Source organism: Brachyhypopomus gauderio, chromosome 12 (assembly GCF_052324685.1).
Source record: "Brachyhypopomus gauderio isolate BG-103 chromosome 12, BGAUD_0.2, whole genome shotgun sequence".
In the NCBI taxonomy this organism is placed as follows: Eukaryota; Metazoa; Chordata; class Actinopteri; order Gymnotiformes; family Hypopomidae; genus Brachyhypopomus; species Brachyhypopomus gauderio.
Genome location: NC_135222.1, coordinates 12,679,209 through 12,695,396, shown reverse-complemented (window position 1 = coordinate 12,695,396; position 16,188 = coordinate 12,679,209). Strand labels below are relative to the sequence as shown.

The following is a 16,188-nucleotide window of genomic DNA, read 5'->3' as shown; positions in this document are numbered from 1 at the left end:
ACTCCATACTGAAGCCTGTACTGAACGCGAGAGGGCTGACTCTGTACTGAAGCCTGTACTGAACGCGAGAGGGCTGACTCCGTACTGAAGCCTGTACTGAACACGAGAGGGCTGACTCCATACTGAACGCCAACACCAGCTCCACTCTCGGCATCACACCATTTCCGTTTCCATGGTGAAAGACTGCGGGAATCCATTATTATCTTTGAATGGTTATGCTAATGCTACCTTTAAATGTGTTGTGAAGTTGCTTATTGGAACAAATATGCCACCAGGGGAAAACATTGTTTAAGCTCTGTCTGGCATGGTCATCCCCACAGATGGTAGAGTTTGGAATCTACTGTTATAGCCTGTATGCCATCACCACGGAGACGGGCTGTCCCATCATCAAGGGGCAGGGACCACTTATTGGCTGTTTTATAGCTGTTATACTGGAGGTCTCTATGCGCTACATATTTCAGTGCTTAGAGGAACTATGATTTGTCATTAAAATTGATTTAATATTTCGGGTTTAACTGGCTGCCTGAGAGGTTTTGTTAAGCTAGGACAATTGACGTGGGCGGAGTTGGATGGGGGTGTACCAACAATAATGCCAGACCATAATTTACATATGTTAATTTGGAACTGTCACAGCCAGAGTGGAATGATTAATCTTTTAAAAAAAGATTATTCCAAAAGAAATGAATACTCAGAATAGCTAATGATTAATTTATGTGCAAGAACAGAACAGAACAAAGTAGAATAGCCTATGACATGCAGAAACGTGGTATATTATTGAGTCCAGCAACAAGTGACAGTGGAAATAGGAGTATCCTGCACAACTATCTGAAATCTGATGAAAAAACCCTGACACAGTGTTTGCCATTGTATTACAGTAGGCTACAAACCACACTACCGAGAAGGGGAAATGTGAACGCAGCTCTCTGTGAGCAGAGCTAAAACAAACAAACAAACACGTCCCCCTCCTTTGAAACCTATCTGTGATCAGGACACTGTAATCTGTGTAAACACTGTAAACAAAAGCTCGCAGCACTCTGGTGTGTCTTCCCTTTCCAACCCGATTTCCACCCATCTTAATAGACTGCCCGGTCGTGGCAATCTCCGAGTTCTCAGTACTAATCGCTTAGGAGAACACGGGCAACAGACTCGCCTTCTGCACAGCGAACCGGACCATCTGTGACCTTATTAACAAATGAGGAAGTTTCATAGGGAGACTAGTAAGTATGACAAGAAGACAGGGAATAGGGTACTAGAATATATTTGAATTTATCTGGAAGTTGTAGCGAATATGTTCAATGTTACCACAGCACACCGCTGTTTATCAAACGTACCAAACGTGAAATTTGTAATGAAACACCCATATGCACAAGGCTCTCTCCCACATCTTGAACTTTTCCTTTAAAAGTTAATTTATTTTTAAACACAGCTGAAGGGCTTTATGTATGTACAAAAGTGTTTTTTAAAAAGAAAATAATGGTCTTATGCTTGCACAAATCTGGAAAGGGAACGTGGAGCAGGTGAACTTTAGGACAGATTCTGTGAAGTTAAGCACCTTTGTCCGACGCTATAAGCAAGTGATTTATAGCACATTTTAAAACTAGGCATTGCGCTTTTGCAAAGTTACATTGGTCCAATATCTGGGATAAAACGTATATTTACTTCTGTCTGGAAATGCTCGGATACTTTGGTTTTGTTTTGAAATATCTGTAGGCTACCGGTTGCACTTTTCAAGTGTTTGTTGATGGCTGGCAAAAAAGCCAAAGGAAATGTAAATAAAATGAATACAAAACAATAAAATACATTCATACTGATTGCATTTGAACTGCAGAGTAATAATATCGCGTTTCTAAAAGATAGCCTAGGGTATTTCTTCATCTGCTGGCGCTTCCGGTTTCTCTGTCGCGGCGGAGAGCAGGGGGAGAACTCAGCTGAACGAGATCACGGCTTTTCCTAAACTGGTTTTAGGACTGAACCTGTTTGGATAATATTCCAATATCAAGGCGAAGTTTGACCGGAACAACTACTTCATATATACACCTGGTCTAAACTCTTGTGGATAAGAGAATATCCGTCTACACCTGAAGTCTATCGATGACACCTGTTGCTCCCCTTGGTCGGTAGGCTGAGGCCAGTCGAAGGAGACGCGGAGCTTGGGCTCGTTTCTCCGACCCCGTGAGGATGAAGGTGACGGTCAATTTCGGGAGAACCGGAGTTGTCGTCCCGTGTAAAGACGACTGGGTGGTGCGGGACCTGATTGACCAAGCCACGCAACGATATAAAAAGATTGTTGAACAGGTAACTTTCCTGATTTTGAATTCTTATTAATTTACAGGTCGCTTGTCGAATGAAAGAAACGATTGTTTTAAATAATTGTGTTAATGCGTATGTATTTATTTGTCTTGTGTGTAAATAGTTACACTAGTTTCACAGCTGCACCTGTGTGCGTGGGGTGTGCCCCCCCTCCAGTGGTCACGTGATCGAAAGCGTCAACAATGGGCCACTAGACTACATTCAAACAAAGAACACCTGTAGTCTGAAGTAGATTAAATAATCCCAAATATTCTGTTTAAATCTGACTAATCATGTGTTTATTGGATGTTAATTGCACGTGCTAATATTTTCTCTGGTTTTAGTAAACATGTATTTTAGGTGTATTCCTTAGGTGTCTTAATTTACATGTACAGTATTTAGCAGACTCTCTTGAACTAATTGATTTAGGGAAGTATTTGTTGTCGCCATGCGACTTATCCTTATGCTAGTACAACTAGACCAGAGACTAAGAATACACCCCCAGAAATTAGTTTTGGAGCTTTTTGTGGAAGACTCCGAAGTCATGGCTTTTGGCGGTCGTCATTGTCAGACCATTGGCACGGAGAGACTGCCTGCGTTGGAATGTACACGGCTGTCTTCACACATGTAGCTGTTTTTTAGTGAGATAGCACTCATTACAAACTATGAAACAAAAGATCAGCCAGTCGAAATGAAGGAGGCAGTCGATTGACCATGGGGGGTTGGGGCTTATTTGTACTCAAGAATGTTTTAATGTTTGTAGGCACGCAATGTTAAGTGTTGAGGAAGGATTACTAAGGTCTCTGTGCTGGGAGAACACTTAATCCTGCCTCCTGCTACTACTGTGGTGAGCACACAACCAGTCTGGCCAAGTAGAACCCCACAGTCTGGTCAAGCAGAAGAACCCCACAGCCAGGCCTATACTAGCGAAGCATTGAGAATATGTTTTATCACTTGGTTATTATTTATCCCAATCTGAATTGTCGTCATTTTGCTCAATTGACTTGGAGTCATGGGGAACATCTTGTGAGCCATGATGCACTCTTGTATTAGAAAATAAAAGTAAACAATTAATGTGATTCAGGAATGGCCATGTTGGTTTTGACAGAAATTGACCTCTGTAAGATGGATCTCACAGCACTGACCCTAATACGTTTTTCTCTCAATGCTCTTGCTTCCCCAACCCTCTTATACTCCACATTCTTCTTAGGTAAGCCTAACCCCACCTTATCATGTCCACTCTAGCTCACCCACCCTGCTTAGCTCTGCCTACTCTAGCCCCTGCTGTGGTTGTCTGGTGCATGAATTTGTGCTTGCGTACGACAAACATTGTTTTGTTATTAATGGCAACCTTTCCTCCCTATCTCCCAATGCAGATGGCAGCTCAGGTTTGATTAGTATGGCCTGGCCTCTCTGGCCACGGCAACAGGCCTTTGTTCGGTGAGCGTGCCGTATGCCTGTCTGGTGGACGTTATCACCACCGTACGGCTGTCTCCTCTTCCCTGAGCGAGGGGGCGGTGCCAGACCCGGTCGATGGGTGCCACCCGTTCGTAAAGATCCTTTGTGTGACGTGTCACTCTCAAATTTCGAAGTGTATCTGCTCGATACTTTTGCTACAATCCTGTACGAAGCTTTATTACTCCGTAACCCATTAGCTACTTGAGTAACAGGCACATACAGGTGAAGTCATTAAACGTGGATGCAAGCCAGTGGTCTTTGTCTTGACCTCTGTTAGTAAAAAGGTCTACTGTGGATGCAGTGAATATCAAAATCAGTTCCACCGTAAATAATGAAATAACTTCATCTATTCAGTCCCCAAAAGAAAAAAAAAAACATTTTAAGTGCTCCAAAAATGTTTATTTCCCAATAATATAGCATGCCTTTATGATATCTGCTGTTCTATTCCAGAACGCAGTTTTACTGGGTATTCAGTGTACATAACGGAGAACGAGAGAGTTGATTTATTGAGTTGATCACAGCGGTTAGCAACATGGGATGTGTAAGGAAGTCACTTTGATTTATAGGCAACTTTATAACCCAAGCAGACAATAATATGGCACGGGAACAAGCATGGAGTGTTCAGTTGTCCGTCTCCCCATTCGTCTATCAGTAAAGAAGTGATTAAGTAGGATTTAACACCTTCCTCTTTCAGACCTACACTTTTTCTACAGAGGGGTGGGCTGTAAGGAATAAAGATACTATATGCAAAGACATTGAGACAATTGTGATTTTTATATATATAAAAAAACAGGTTATGGGCAGTTTAACAGTTTTTTTTTTTTTTTACCATTTAAGAAGGGGGGGTGTGAGTGAAATGGGATAATAATGTAAATGACACTGAGGGCTGTGTAGCTGTAGTCTTCCGAGCCGACAGTGGGTTTGGTTGTTGACAGGCCCTCTGTCTTTGTTTGTTAATGAAACATTCATCTGAGCAATGTTTTCCGAAGTTCTGCAGACAACCACGGTATGCTGAGAAATGTATACTGTGACTTGTGCTGTGATGGCGATAATGTCTCACCATGTCGCCCCACCCCTAGTTCTACACTAGAGCACCAGGTCCACATGTTGAAGTGAGCTGCTAGCACCTGTCTGCCTCCCACGAGCCCGCCCCCCGGTCATGCGGAGTGGAGCCGCACTTCACTCTGCTGTCCACCCATCGTGTTCAAGTCACGGGGAGATGAGTTTTTACAGTGAAGTGACATGTTGCGGTCCATCAGCTAGGCTAGTGCGCCTGTGTTTGGGATTGAAGTTAGCGAGGTAGCCAAACGTGCCTTGCCAGCTTCAACTTGGTGCACTAGCACTCTATCCAAATCCTTTGGATTAATGGGATATGATATTAAATATTTATATCATTTTTTTTCTGGCAGCCTCAACATTAAAATGGTTCCCCAAATGCACTTTTAAGTGCACTGTCAGTACCGCCTAAGTATATGTCTCCAGTTCTTCAGAAATTCAGACAGTCTGAAAATGGATCCTGGAGCCACTTTAATTCCACACACACACACACACACACACACACACACACACACACACACACACACACACACACACACACACACAGAGTGTAGGTCCCCTTTATCTCACCAAGCCCAGTTTATGCAAAAGTGGGGCAGGGTGGGGACAGGCTGGGGGATTAAGAAGAAATATTTGGTTGGACGTTCCCTTTAATGTAAGTGGATCATATAGAACACAGGCATTTTAATGAAGTCCTGCATCTCCTTTTGTAATGACAGGGACTGTGATCACTGAACGTGATGAAGTGTTGCCAATTACTGCTGCTTTATTTCCACACCTTTTTAGCCTCATTCCCTTATGGTGTTTAATGTCATGCTAATGCTGTTAGTGTTTAATGAAGTGTTTGGAGGATTAGGCTGTGAAAAGCGGCGCCCCGAGTGCACTAAGAGATTCTATGCTAATCACTCTCACTCCTGCCTCTCCTCCTGTTCCCTGTAGAGGAGGCAACGCTCAGAGTCATTGTTACACTCTGGGTTTTTTTTTAAAGTCAGCACCAAGCTTGGCATGGTATTAATTGGCCACTTGATGACGTTTGTAATTTCATGGACTGTTTGTTCTCTGTGAGATGAGACTTGATTATTACTGTTGATCATTATGACTATGTCCAAAATTTCATAGTTCTCAAAATGTGCAGTACAGGATGGGAGGTGTACAGGAGAATCATGGGCGTGACGCAGGATACCTTTAGACTTTGATTAACTCTTTACTGCAGGCCGCGCTGGGGCCACAGCGTCGGAGCAGTGAAGAGGAGCAGTGACCTCATGACACATGCAGAGCGAAGAGAGGTCAAAGCCGTCCTGTCCAGCCGTGGTTAACCCACTTTATAAAAGCCTCCCTTCCCTACCTGCCTGCCAAATTCCAGTCATAATGAAACCTTTTTCAGCTTACTGTGTTGTTGGGTCATGGGCATGGCTCACTGTAGGCTCATAATGGCCCTGCACATAACCATCTGCCAAGGAGTGCCATGTGCTTGAAATGTGAAGTCTTTTTCTTTTTTTTAACTGGGGGGGCTCTACATTTAATCTACTTTAGACTTCATTAATTTACTACAGTCTTCAATCTCCTCTGTACTTCATCAGTTATCCCACTGACTTCTCCACAGTGGCCTCTCAAAAACATGTACATGACCACTAAAATTGATTTACATATTTCTACAAAGGATCCATCCCCTGCCCCCACCTCCCTCCAGTTTCTGAATGGTATATCCTATTTTTATGACGCATGGTGTTTTAAAATCCTTCAGATATAAGCTTTATTTTTTAAGGTACGAAGCTGGATCCATCATGAACTAAGTCTATGTAAAATGCTTGTCAGATTTGCTTATTTCTGTGTACACTTTTCCTGGATGCTGTCTGGGAACTAAATGGATATTTTGGCTTGCGAGAGCTTTGGCTCGGGTGTGGTGCTTACCTGCTTGAATACTTGAGTATACATTATGATGAGATATTGAACCAGTAGAAACCCCGCCCCTCAGATAGGCCATATGAGCTATACAGCAGTATCCATGCTAGTAGAAACCTCGCCCCTCAGACAGGCCTATCAGGCAAAACAGCAAGTTGTGTGTGGCCTGAAGTTACAGCTTTTTTTAGGGACTTAGATGTTGAGTACATTGATCCCACAGTCCATAGGGGGCTACATTGTCAGGCCCTGGAAAACTAACTGTTCAATGACTGCAGGCCAAGACTTCCAAATAGTTATTTAAACAGAGTCCGATGGTTTGAATGAGAGTTCAGAGAGTACGGCCTGTTTGTGAAAGTGCTGGTCACAGATCAGCAAAGATATTCTTATCGTTCTTGAGCATTCTTCCTTAGGAACAGCCAAATTCCTCCGAATGTTACATGACAATGAAGAGACTAAGTGCGACAAAAGAGAAAAAAGTTACGAAGTTACAGTGATCCAGTCTGAAATCGGAGCTCTCATTCCAGCCATCATTGCAGCCCTGCTGGGCGACCCTTCGCTGATGCCGTCAACTCCGGAAGGATTGCTGAGAGATAGATGTTCCGATAGCGCTTCTCTGACGTCAGAGGCCTCTGAGAGAACGATGTGTCTGTGGGACTCGTTTTAATGAGCTTCATTCCCCAATCTGGGTGGGGATGCAGTGGAGCAGTTCGACGGGTTAGTCTGGTTTAGCAGCTGGTGGCATCCGAGCGATGCTGGCGTACTGGAGGGCGGTGCGTCTGCACTTGTGGCCCTGGGGATCGATGACTCTCACCATTAATGCTGCTGGAGATTGAAGCTGAAATGTAGTTATACTACTGCAATAATATATAACCTCATAACCATTCATACATGATCATTTTGCCTTTAAGGCGACTTTGGTCGGATGCCTCTTATCTCTGTAATCCCATTCATAGGCCATAGTTGTTTCATGATTGCCGTGACCTTGACGGGATGTCAAATGTTTCCTTATGCTGCTCCGAGCTGGACCTTTCACCCAGAGGTCCAAACTGAAAAATCTTCCTTCCTTCTCAGCAGGCCATGTGGTGAAGTCGCTATTGTTCAGCTCCGACAACATGCGCAGTGTTTATAAAACTGAAGATGTAGTCCTAGCCTTGCCCTGTCTGTAGTGGCGCCTTCAAAAACTTGGATGCGCTTTGTTACAGCTTCATATTTACTGGGCTCTAATGAAGACAGCCAAGCCTTTTCCCACAGTCCTGCTGGTGTAGAAGCCCCCCCCCCCCATTCTGCAACAACGGCCAAGTGCTGTTCTGCAGCTGTAATATGGTTTAGAGCATTGGTCCGACGCCTCCTAACGGATCAACAGGATATCTGCATGCCATCAAAGCTGCAGTGGACGTTCAGGCTCACTGTTGTATCTGTTGTTTCCTGTTTGCTCCTGGTTGTAAGCTGCCCTAGGCAGAGAACTAGTTTGGGCTAGGATCAATGTATGATGATGAATATATTTTGACTATACAAGTGTACATATGTACATGTATAGGTGTATATGGTGTAAATACATTCAACAATGAAATAAGTAATCTTGGATTAACTCTCTATAGGCATATAATTTGTTGTCTTGTTATCTCTGCTGTAATTTCTCCTCGTATTCTTCTTCAGTACAACTGCAGTGTCTCTTTAGCTCTCCAGTGCCTCCCATCTTGTTTCAAAAGAGGAACTTTGCTAATCGAGCCATTGTTCCCAACAGGATGGGGAGTTCCTGGTGCGAACGCACCATGTGGAGTACGCGGACGGGGGGATCCTGGACCCGGACGACATGCTCATGGACCTGGTGGAGGACAAAGACAAGGTAAGAACACTGTGCCATTTCACGCTCCTCTGCTTCATGGGTCCTCTCTGTGTTTGTGGGTGAGTGAGTGTGTGTGCCCGTGTGTGTGTGTGTGTGTGTGTGTGTGTGTGTGTGTGTGTGTGCGCGCGCAAGAACTTGTCTGACAGAACGATAGTGTGTTTGGCCAGAATGGAGACACACTGTTCCACAGGATCAGGGGTATCAGCAACACTGAACAGGAGTGGCCTTGGGTTTCTCCAGGCCACTGTCTACCACAGCCTATACCGGGTGGGAGCCTTTATGGAGATTTGCAGCGCTAGCTGTTGTGCTGGATTTCCACTGTAAACGCCTCCCTGTACTCTGTTAGCTGTGTGAATATAGTGAAACTGAGATGTGTATCTCAGACATGCACAAATACTTTAGGGGCTGTGAGGGATGTATACAAAGTTTGGCACCACCTCTCATATTTTATTCAACATTCATTATTTTATTCACACGTCTATGCGGTAGATCTAAATAATATAAATAGTTTTTTATTATAGTATGTTAGTTATTTGGGGGAAAATAGTAGGTGGGAAAATAATTTAGTAAAATTCCATGTAGTAGTATTTCTGCATCTGCATCATGATATCAAAGTGGAACGTGTTCTGGATGTTAATTTTATTTTAATATCTAATGTAAGAATGGATAAGTGAGTATAAGAGGTTAAATTCTAAAAATGGAACACTAATTTTGTTTGTTGGGTTAAAATGAGTAAACATATGTTGCTCTTACCACAAATATGAAAGTATTTTCATTACATTTTATTTTTGAGCCTTTTTCAAATAAGTGCCATTTTTGCATTGAGCTGGTACAAGTATAAGAAGACAGATGGCTGGAAACTAGACTAGACTAAACTAACGCCCCAGATGAGTTATGAGTTGTAATAATTCTGTGGAATTCTAATATCCAGACTATAATTTAAAGATGATCAAATTAAAGATTGTTTCTATTGGCAAATATCATACTAACCACAGGTATATCATGTATCTCTTCTTGAGCACGGATTTGGAACTTTTGAATGGTGGCGCATATATGTTTGACCCGTTCTGACACCCAACCATGTTGGCAACCATGGTTCCCACGTCGGAACGCCTTATATGTCTGTCCGTTCTGAGAATTGTGATGCTCTGTGCCTTTGACCTCACAGAAGGCGTGGAACAGGTTGTGGGAGGAGCTTGCCATCTGGCGTGACGCTGCCTCGACCTGCTTGGCTGGCTGTTCCTGGTTAGTCAGAATTAGCGGCCAGTCATTCCAATTCCAACACTAAATAAATTAACTGGGCTTCCTTCAAAACCAGTTGTATCACTATTCATTAGCACTGCACTGGGTGTTAATTCCAAAACACAAATATTTCTCACACACTGCAGCCTTTTCTCAGATGCTACAACTTTTTCTGCAAATGTTACAAGGCTTTTCTCCAAGCCTTTCCCAAATGGTATGTAACTGCCAGCCTGGAGGAAAGTGAGAGGTGGCAGAGTTCCTGGGAAGTCTTATTTGCCATTTTTTTCCCATTGGGAAATAATTTATTCACAGTCCACCTTATTTTTCACAAGAGACTTAAAATCTAGTAATGGATTCTAACAATATGCATATTCAGGATTCTGGGGTGCATAAAAGGAGTTAAATTACATTGACTTACTCAGCAGGAGCTGGATCAGAATATTCATGTGCTGGTGGGCTGGGCAATTTGGAGTGATTCATTTAGCTGGGCTTTTATTGCTAGGTTCAGTTTTATTTTTGGTGACCTGATTAAACGATGCTTCAAGGTTTTGAAATGCCTTTGTCTCTTTCCATTGCTTATGTCTTTGACCTCTGACAGCGCACAACAGTGTAGATCATTAGGCCGCTTAGGGACATTACTGGTGCTGGTTTCTCCAGATCTTACTGGGACCTCTGACATTAGTGGGTAACCCTCTCCAGCTGCAACTCTTACCCACCCATAGTGCAAGATGCTAGAGTACACGTAAAGTATGTAGGAGTCACGTAGTTTCTTAATTAAACTACTAATACTCCTGGAAGATGAGGGCAAAGTTGCTATGGCAATGGGATAGGATTATGGGCCCCACCCCTGCCCATTAACCCACAGCAGGGATTGATGGCATTTGGCTTGACCCCGGTTCCAGCTCATGAATATTCATAGTGAGAATGATTAATGATGTTAATGCATGGAGGGGCTGTAGCCACATGGCCTCATGGGCCACAAGGGGCAAAAAGCCATGTTGCGAGGGCCAGGCCGAGTGCTTCTCTTACTCAATTAAACACTTCATCACTCCTCACCCCTTCAACTCTCCTCTCCTCATCTCTCCTCTCTCCTCCTCTCCTTACCTCTCTTCTCCTCTCCTCCCTTTTTTGCTTCTTCAACAGGCAGTCTGCATGTGGAATTATTCTAAAAATGTCATTTGAATTGTCTCCATAGCACTTTAAAATTTGTAAATGTTTGAGGAAGCTCGTTTTTGTTTATCAAAAATTAGGTGGATTATCTTTTGTCACTGTCCTTCTAACCAAACCAGCTCTGATGCCAGTATGATGTTTTTACTCTGACTGGTCCACAGTGGTTGTCGGAACTAAAAGATATATTCTGGACCATTGCAGTGCACGCAGAGCTGCCACGTGTGCTTCCTCCCATGGCTCATGCCACGTGTCATCCTGCACGTGCAGCATCACGTGCGGGTGGATGACCTCGGCCTGTATGCGCTGGAGCCCAATCATCACGCTTTACCTTCCCTGCCGTTCATCTCCATAATGGAACACGACTGCCACATGATCTGAACGAAGCGTGAGAAAAGGCACACGCGCGTGCTGTAATCCTGGCAAGCGCCAGCATCCTCCCACGTGACACACTGGAGCTTTTGTCCTTCTTTACACCTCTCAGACCGCCGTGAACGTATTTGTGCCGCCACTCTGCCGTGCCCTCTGTGTTTACTGTGTGAGGGGCTGCTGGGTAGGAACGATAGTGCCATTTATGATCATGACTGCCTACAGAAAAGCGTTAAGTATGGTCTTTGGATCCGAACATTGGTGTGCATCTTCTTGGCTCGTCTGCTTCAGTAGAAGCGCAACCCAAACCTATAAAGGGGAAAAACCAAACGCACTCTAATGCACAAAAAATATATGTATATACTACATATATCTCTCTTTTTTTCACCACACATCTTGTCAGTGTCTTTTGTGTTAAAGGAATGTTTAAAATATTGTGCTTTTGACTTAGACGCCCAGGTTTTCTGTACAGTCGCACGGGTTTATGCCAGTTTCCTCAGATTTACAGGAGCAGCAGTAATCAAGTCCCACCTCCCTCAGAGTTTCTCTGAAGCTGTCAGTTCGGTCCCCACTTGTGTATTTTGTAGAAGACAGAACAGCAGTGCTAATGGTGGCACTGAGGCTGTGGGCAAGCTTTTTAGAGACAAAAGCCTGTCTAATAGGGAAAGCATTGAAATTAAGAAATTCATTTAGCAAAATAATCAAATAGAAGCCATTCTAATAGTGTCTGTCCACCTCTGCTAATCTGCCTTTTAATTACTCAGCTTTTAAGATAATACAGGTTTTAATCTGTTTAGCATCTGCAAATTGTGTTTTGCATTGGCAGCAGATTCATTTCATACCTTAGCTAAATAGATATAATCGAACTCCTCCCTCGTATGCAGGGCTTGGAGCAATTATTGGTCATCTTGGTAATTTCTTTATGCAACAGAGATAATGCATTTGTAATGCTAATTACTGCTAATTTGAAAGTTCATTACAGTTTGATGGGAATATTGTGCTTGTGCTAGAAAAGGCGAGCATGCAGCCATGATCATCTGAGACCCTCATCAAAAGCCACTTATGCCTCGTGTCAGATGAGCACCATCAGATTCCATCATGTATTCAGATTCCTTTTTATCATACGCATACTGATGCATGTCTTAGCCTAGCACCCACGCGTGGCAGTGGAAGCCATTTTAGTAGACTATCTTGTTTCTACAGAGCTAGTTTCTTCCTTGCTTTAACGTCTTTGTCACGAGTCGAGTGAGCGCTGAGGAGGCCTGAATGGGCACTGATTGCAGAGGGGGCTGGGAAATGTCGCATGGGTTTTACTGATTGGCCTTCACAGTCAACTTCGCTTGGCTGAAAAGCTGCACGAGTCCATTGGATCGCGTTTGTAGATGAACTGAATGATTATTCTGGCTTGTAATGACAATGAATTAGATTAGTTTACTTAAGGGTATTCAAGAACTGGGACGAGATCAACGAGAACTTGTTTTCTTGAGGAGTATTAATTTGTGCGATCCCAACTTTTTGATGAATTTTGAGAAATAAATTTATGACCTATTTTGACACCTCGAACACCCCACTTTCTTGAAGTAAGTGGCAAAAAATCACTTCAAGCTAAATCTTTTAAAATTCCAATTAGGCCCATATTCATACCCTGATCCTTGCCTGAGGGGCAAACTGTGCCAGTCTGATTACTGCCCTGGAGTGTAATTACTGCCCTACAGCCCAGCTATTCAGTTGGATCCTATTAGGGCATAATGTCTGCAGGTATTGGAGCTAACCATGCAAAAAAGCAACTGGTTGCACTAAATAAGTTAATTTCTTGGCTGAAAGGGTGTAGTTATTTATCTTGGTTAATTTTTTGGTTGAAAGGGTGTAGCTATTTGTGAAGAGCAGGGTTTGGCCCAAAGCCAGTAGACACTGAGCCCTCATAAGGTTTAATATTTTTGGCTACCTGTCCAGAAGGCATCCATTCAAAGATGGCAGCTCTGGCAGCCATATTTGCTTATATTGGTTTTGGTCAGATTCGCAGGAACTAGGTAAAGAACTAAGTTTGCGAAGGCAATTGTATCTAATGAGGGAATGCAGGCCAGTCTGAATTGTCATTCTGTGCAATCAGAAGGTGTTTGAACACCATTTTGGTTACCTTTTAGTCAAAAGAACTGATGTATCGTTGTTCTGACATTTTAGAATCAAGATCTGTCTTTGATCAGAAGTGCTTTAGTAAGCATAGCAAAATAGTCACCTCCGCACGGATGTTTCAGCAGGTGATGTCGACTAAGAAAGCTCATTCTACCATTATGACAACAGAACGGGGACTCTGTATTTTAGTGTTGCTGGTTACAGCAGGTGAACACACCAGCAGCTCCAAGCTTTTATGTCCTCTGCGCTCACATTTTCACGTCGTTCTGATTTCTTCCCTTTTTGACTTCCCCTTTTGACCCTTTTTTGCAGTATTGATTTTCCAGAGTGTGTCTGCTCACAATAGAATACACTTAATAGGAACATGCTGTTCTCCTGCATAACTGTCTTTGTCAGACACGCACCCCCCCCCCACCCCCCACCCCCAAACACACACCCACACAGGCACATTCAGATAAGCAGAGCGATCATTAAATGTTCATCATTTAGGCTGAAACTACCACAAGAAAGGACACTGATTTGCATATGCATGACTGATTAAGAAAATCTAATGTGTCTGAGGCTTACATTCAGAATGCTTTCTCTTTGCATCTTTTGTTATTGTAATGACTAGAATAATGAAAATCATTGTCAGATACCGCTGTTGTTATTATTTATTAGTGTTTTTTGGTGGTGTTCGGAAGTGTAGTAGTGTTGGAATAGCAGTAGTAGTCTTTGTAAAACAGATGGATGGAAATTTTCCATTTACCTCAAATGGATTCAGTGTGCAGCTTGTCTTATACTGTCTGGAAGTCATAAGCTACCATTACTTGGAGCCATTATTTGGAAGCATGTGTCTCCAATGCAAAACTAAACAAGCCAAATGTGAATGTCAAACAGCTCAACTGACTGACTTCGTATTTGGAAAGTGGGCAAATTGGCGTAAACTGGCATTAAGGACGGAGCGTTCAGCATGATTACAGTAGCTTAAGATCCCCGTGCCTGCTCACGTGCAGGGCGCGTCAGACGCACCTGCGGCTCACGTGCAGGGCGCGTCAGACGCACCTGCGGCTCACGTGCAGGGCGCGTCAGACGCACCTGCGGCTGGAGTCGAGCCTTCCCTCTGGTTCTCTCTGTGTTGATGTGTTGCCATCGATCTCTTATCTCATCCAGTGAACGGACAGGAGACGAGAGAGGGATGGCTGGGCTTCTCCCTCCTTTTCATGCTCTCCACCTCCACCCCACCCACTCCCCCACCCCTACCCTGTTATTTCCACTGCACTTATTGGCTTCTGGCCTCTGGCCATTTGTCTCCCTTTCTGTCATGCTGCTTCTTTTTATGTTTTCATATAACAAGAGTCCCCCCCCCCCCCCCCCCCCCCCCCCCCCCCCCCCACCTCCTCCACACAGGGAAAGGGGACTGTGTTTCTTGAATGAGCTTGGACTGCCTCGTTTATTTAGTGGCGAGGGCTGCTCTAGGCCTGTGCTGCACTATACTAGCACAATACACTCTCACCAGTACAAAGCATCTAAGTTTGGCAGGTGATGATTGTAGATCACCACAGTGACTGAGTATTTGTCTGACGTGGGTAGCTGGATAGTGGTGGGCTCACTGGGGAGGGTTGTGTGTAGTGGTCCTCACTGGGGAGGGTTGTGTGTAGTGGTCCTCACTGGGGAGGGTTGTGTGTAGTGGTCCTCACTGGGGAGGGTTGTGTGTAGTGGTCCTCACTGGGGAGGGTTGTGTGTAGTGGTCCTCACTGGGGAGGGTTGTGTGTAGTGGTCCTCACTGGGGAGGTTGGGGACAAATGTAGCATTTGGTCCCTAGTTCCAGTGACTTAAATATATTTTTAAGGTGTGTGTGTGTGTGTGTGTGTGTGTGTGTGTGTGTGAGAGAGAGACTTGGGGCTCAGAAGAACAAACAGGATGGACAAAGCCAACTGTGTGTGTGTGTGTGTGTGTGTGTCTGCTTGGTCTGAGTCTTTGTCAGTAGCTTTTGTGCTGATCACACACTCTTCACACGTAACTCTTCTTCATGCGTCTGCTACCTCAGTGAATGCGGTGGATCAGATTAACACACCTTACCGCTCCCTGCGCCTCCCACACACTCTGCCACAATTAAAAGCAACTGGCGACACATCTGGGGCCCTCGTCTCCTCCACCAATCAGCAACCTCCGCCTTCATTCTCACTATTATCATCAATTTTCACAGGCGGCCCACCACGCTAATTAATCGTCTCGATGGGACAGGCTTCTCTCGATTAACCGATAACGAGGTGGAGTGGCCCTCTCTGCCTGTCAGACCTCCGTCACGCAACCCCCCCCCCCCCCATCTCCGTCACGGCCGTCTCACATCTCCTGGGTGTTGGCGCATTACTGCCGTCAAGCACTGTGATGCTGCATGTGAGTGGATCAGCCGCTTCTGTCTGTTCGCCTTTGAGCTGAACGTGGGGACGGATCACGGCTCCAGCTGAGCAGGAGAGGTGTGGTGCAGGGGTCGTTCATATTCGTTCTGCTGATCATCTGCTCTGTAGGCTAGAACGTTCTTAACACCTCCTCAGGGCTCTTTGAGACGAGATGAAGAATCAACCTTTTCCCTCGCGTGCAAAAAAAAAAAAAACCTCTTGGTGATTTTGCGCCTCATTAGGCCCTGACGCCTGATTGGAGCTCTCGGCTTCCCCTTGGCCCTCATGCCTGATGTTGCTCCGCACCACCATCCTAATCTTCTGATTTTTGGAAGGCTGGCAGAC

General features: G+C 44.3%; 1 protein-coding gene across 1 annotated transcript in view; it reads left to right on the top strand.

Moving 5' to 3' along the window:
• Window positions 1–1,064: 1,064 nt before the first annotated feature.
• Window positions 1,065–16,188, top strand: part of pard3ba (par-3 family cell polarity regulator beta a) — a 112,293-nt gene continuing 97,169 nt past the window's right edge. Inside the window, exons 1-3 of the mRNA XM_077023191.1 lie at window positions 1,065–1,217; window positions 2,122–2,295; window positions 8,450–8,551. Of these exons, the coding sequence (XP_076879306.1) occupies window positions 2,179–2,295; window positions 8,450–8,551 (219 nt within the window). The 5' untranslated portion in view covers window positions 1,065–1,217; window positions 2,122–2,178. The remainder of the gene's footprint in view (window positions 1,218–2,121; window positions 2,296–8,449; window positions 8,552–16,188) is intronic.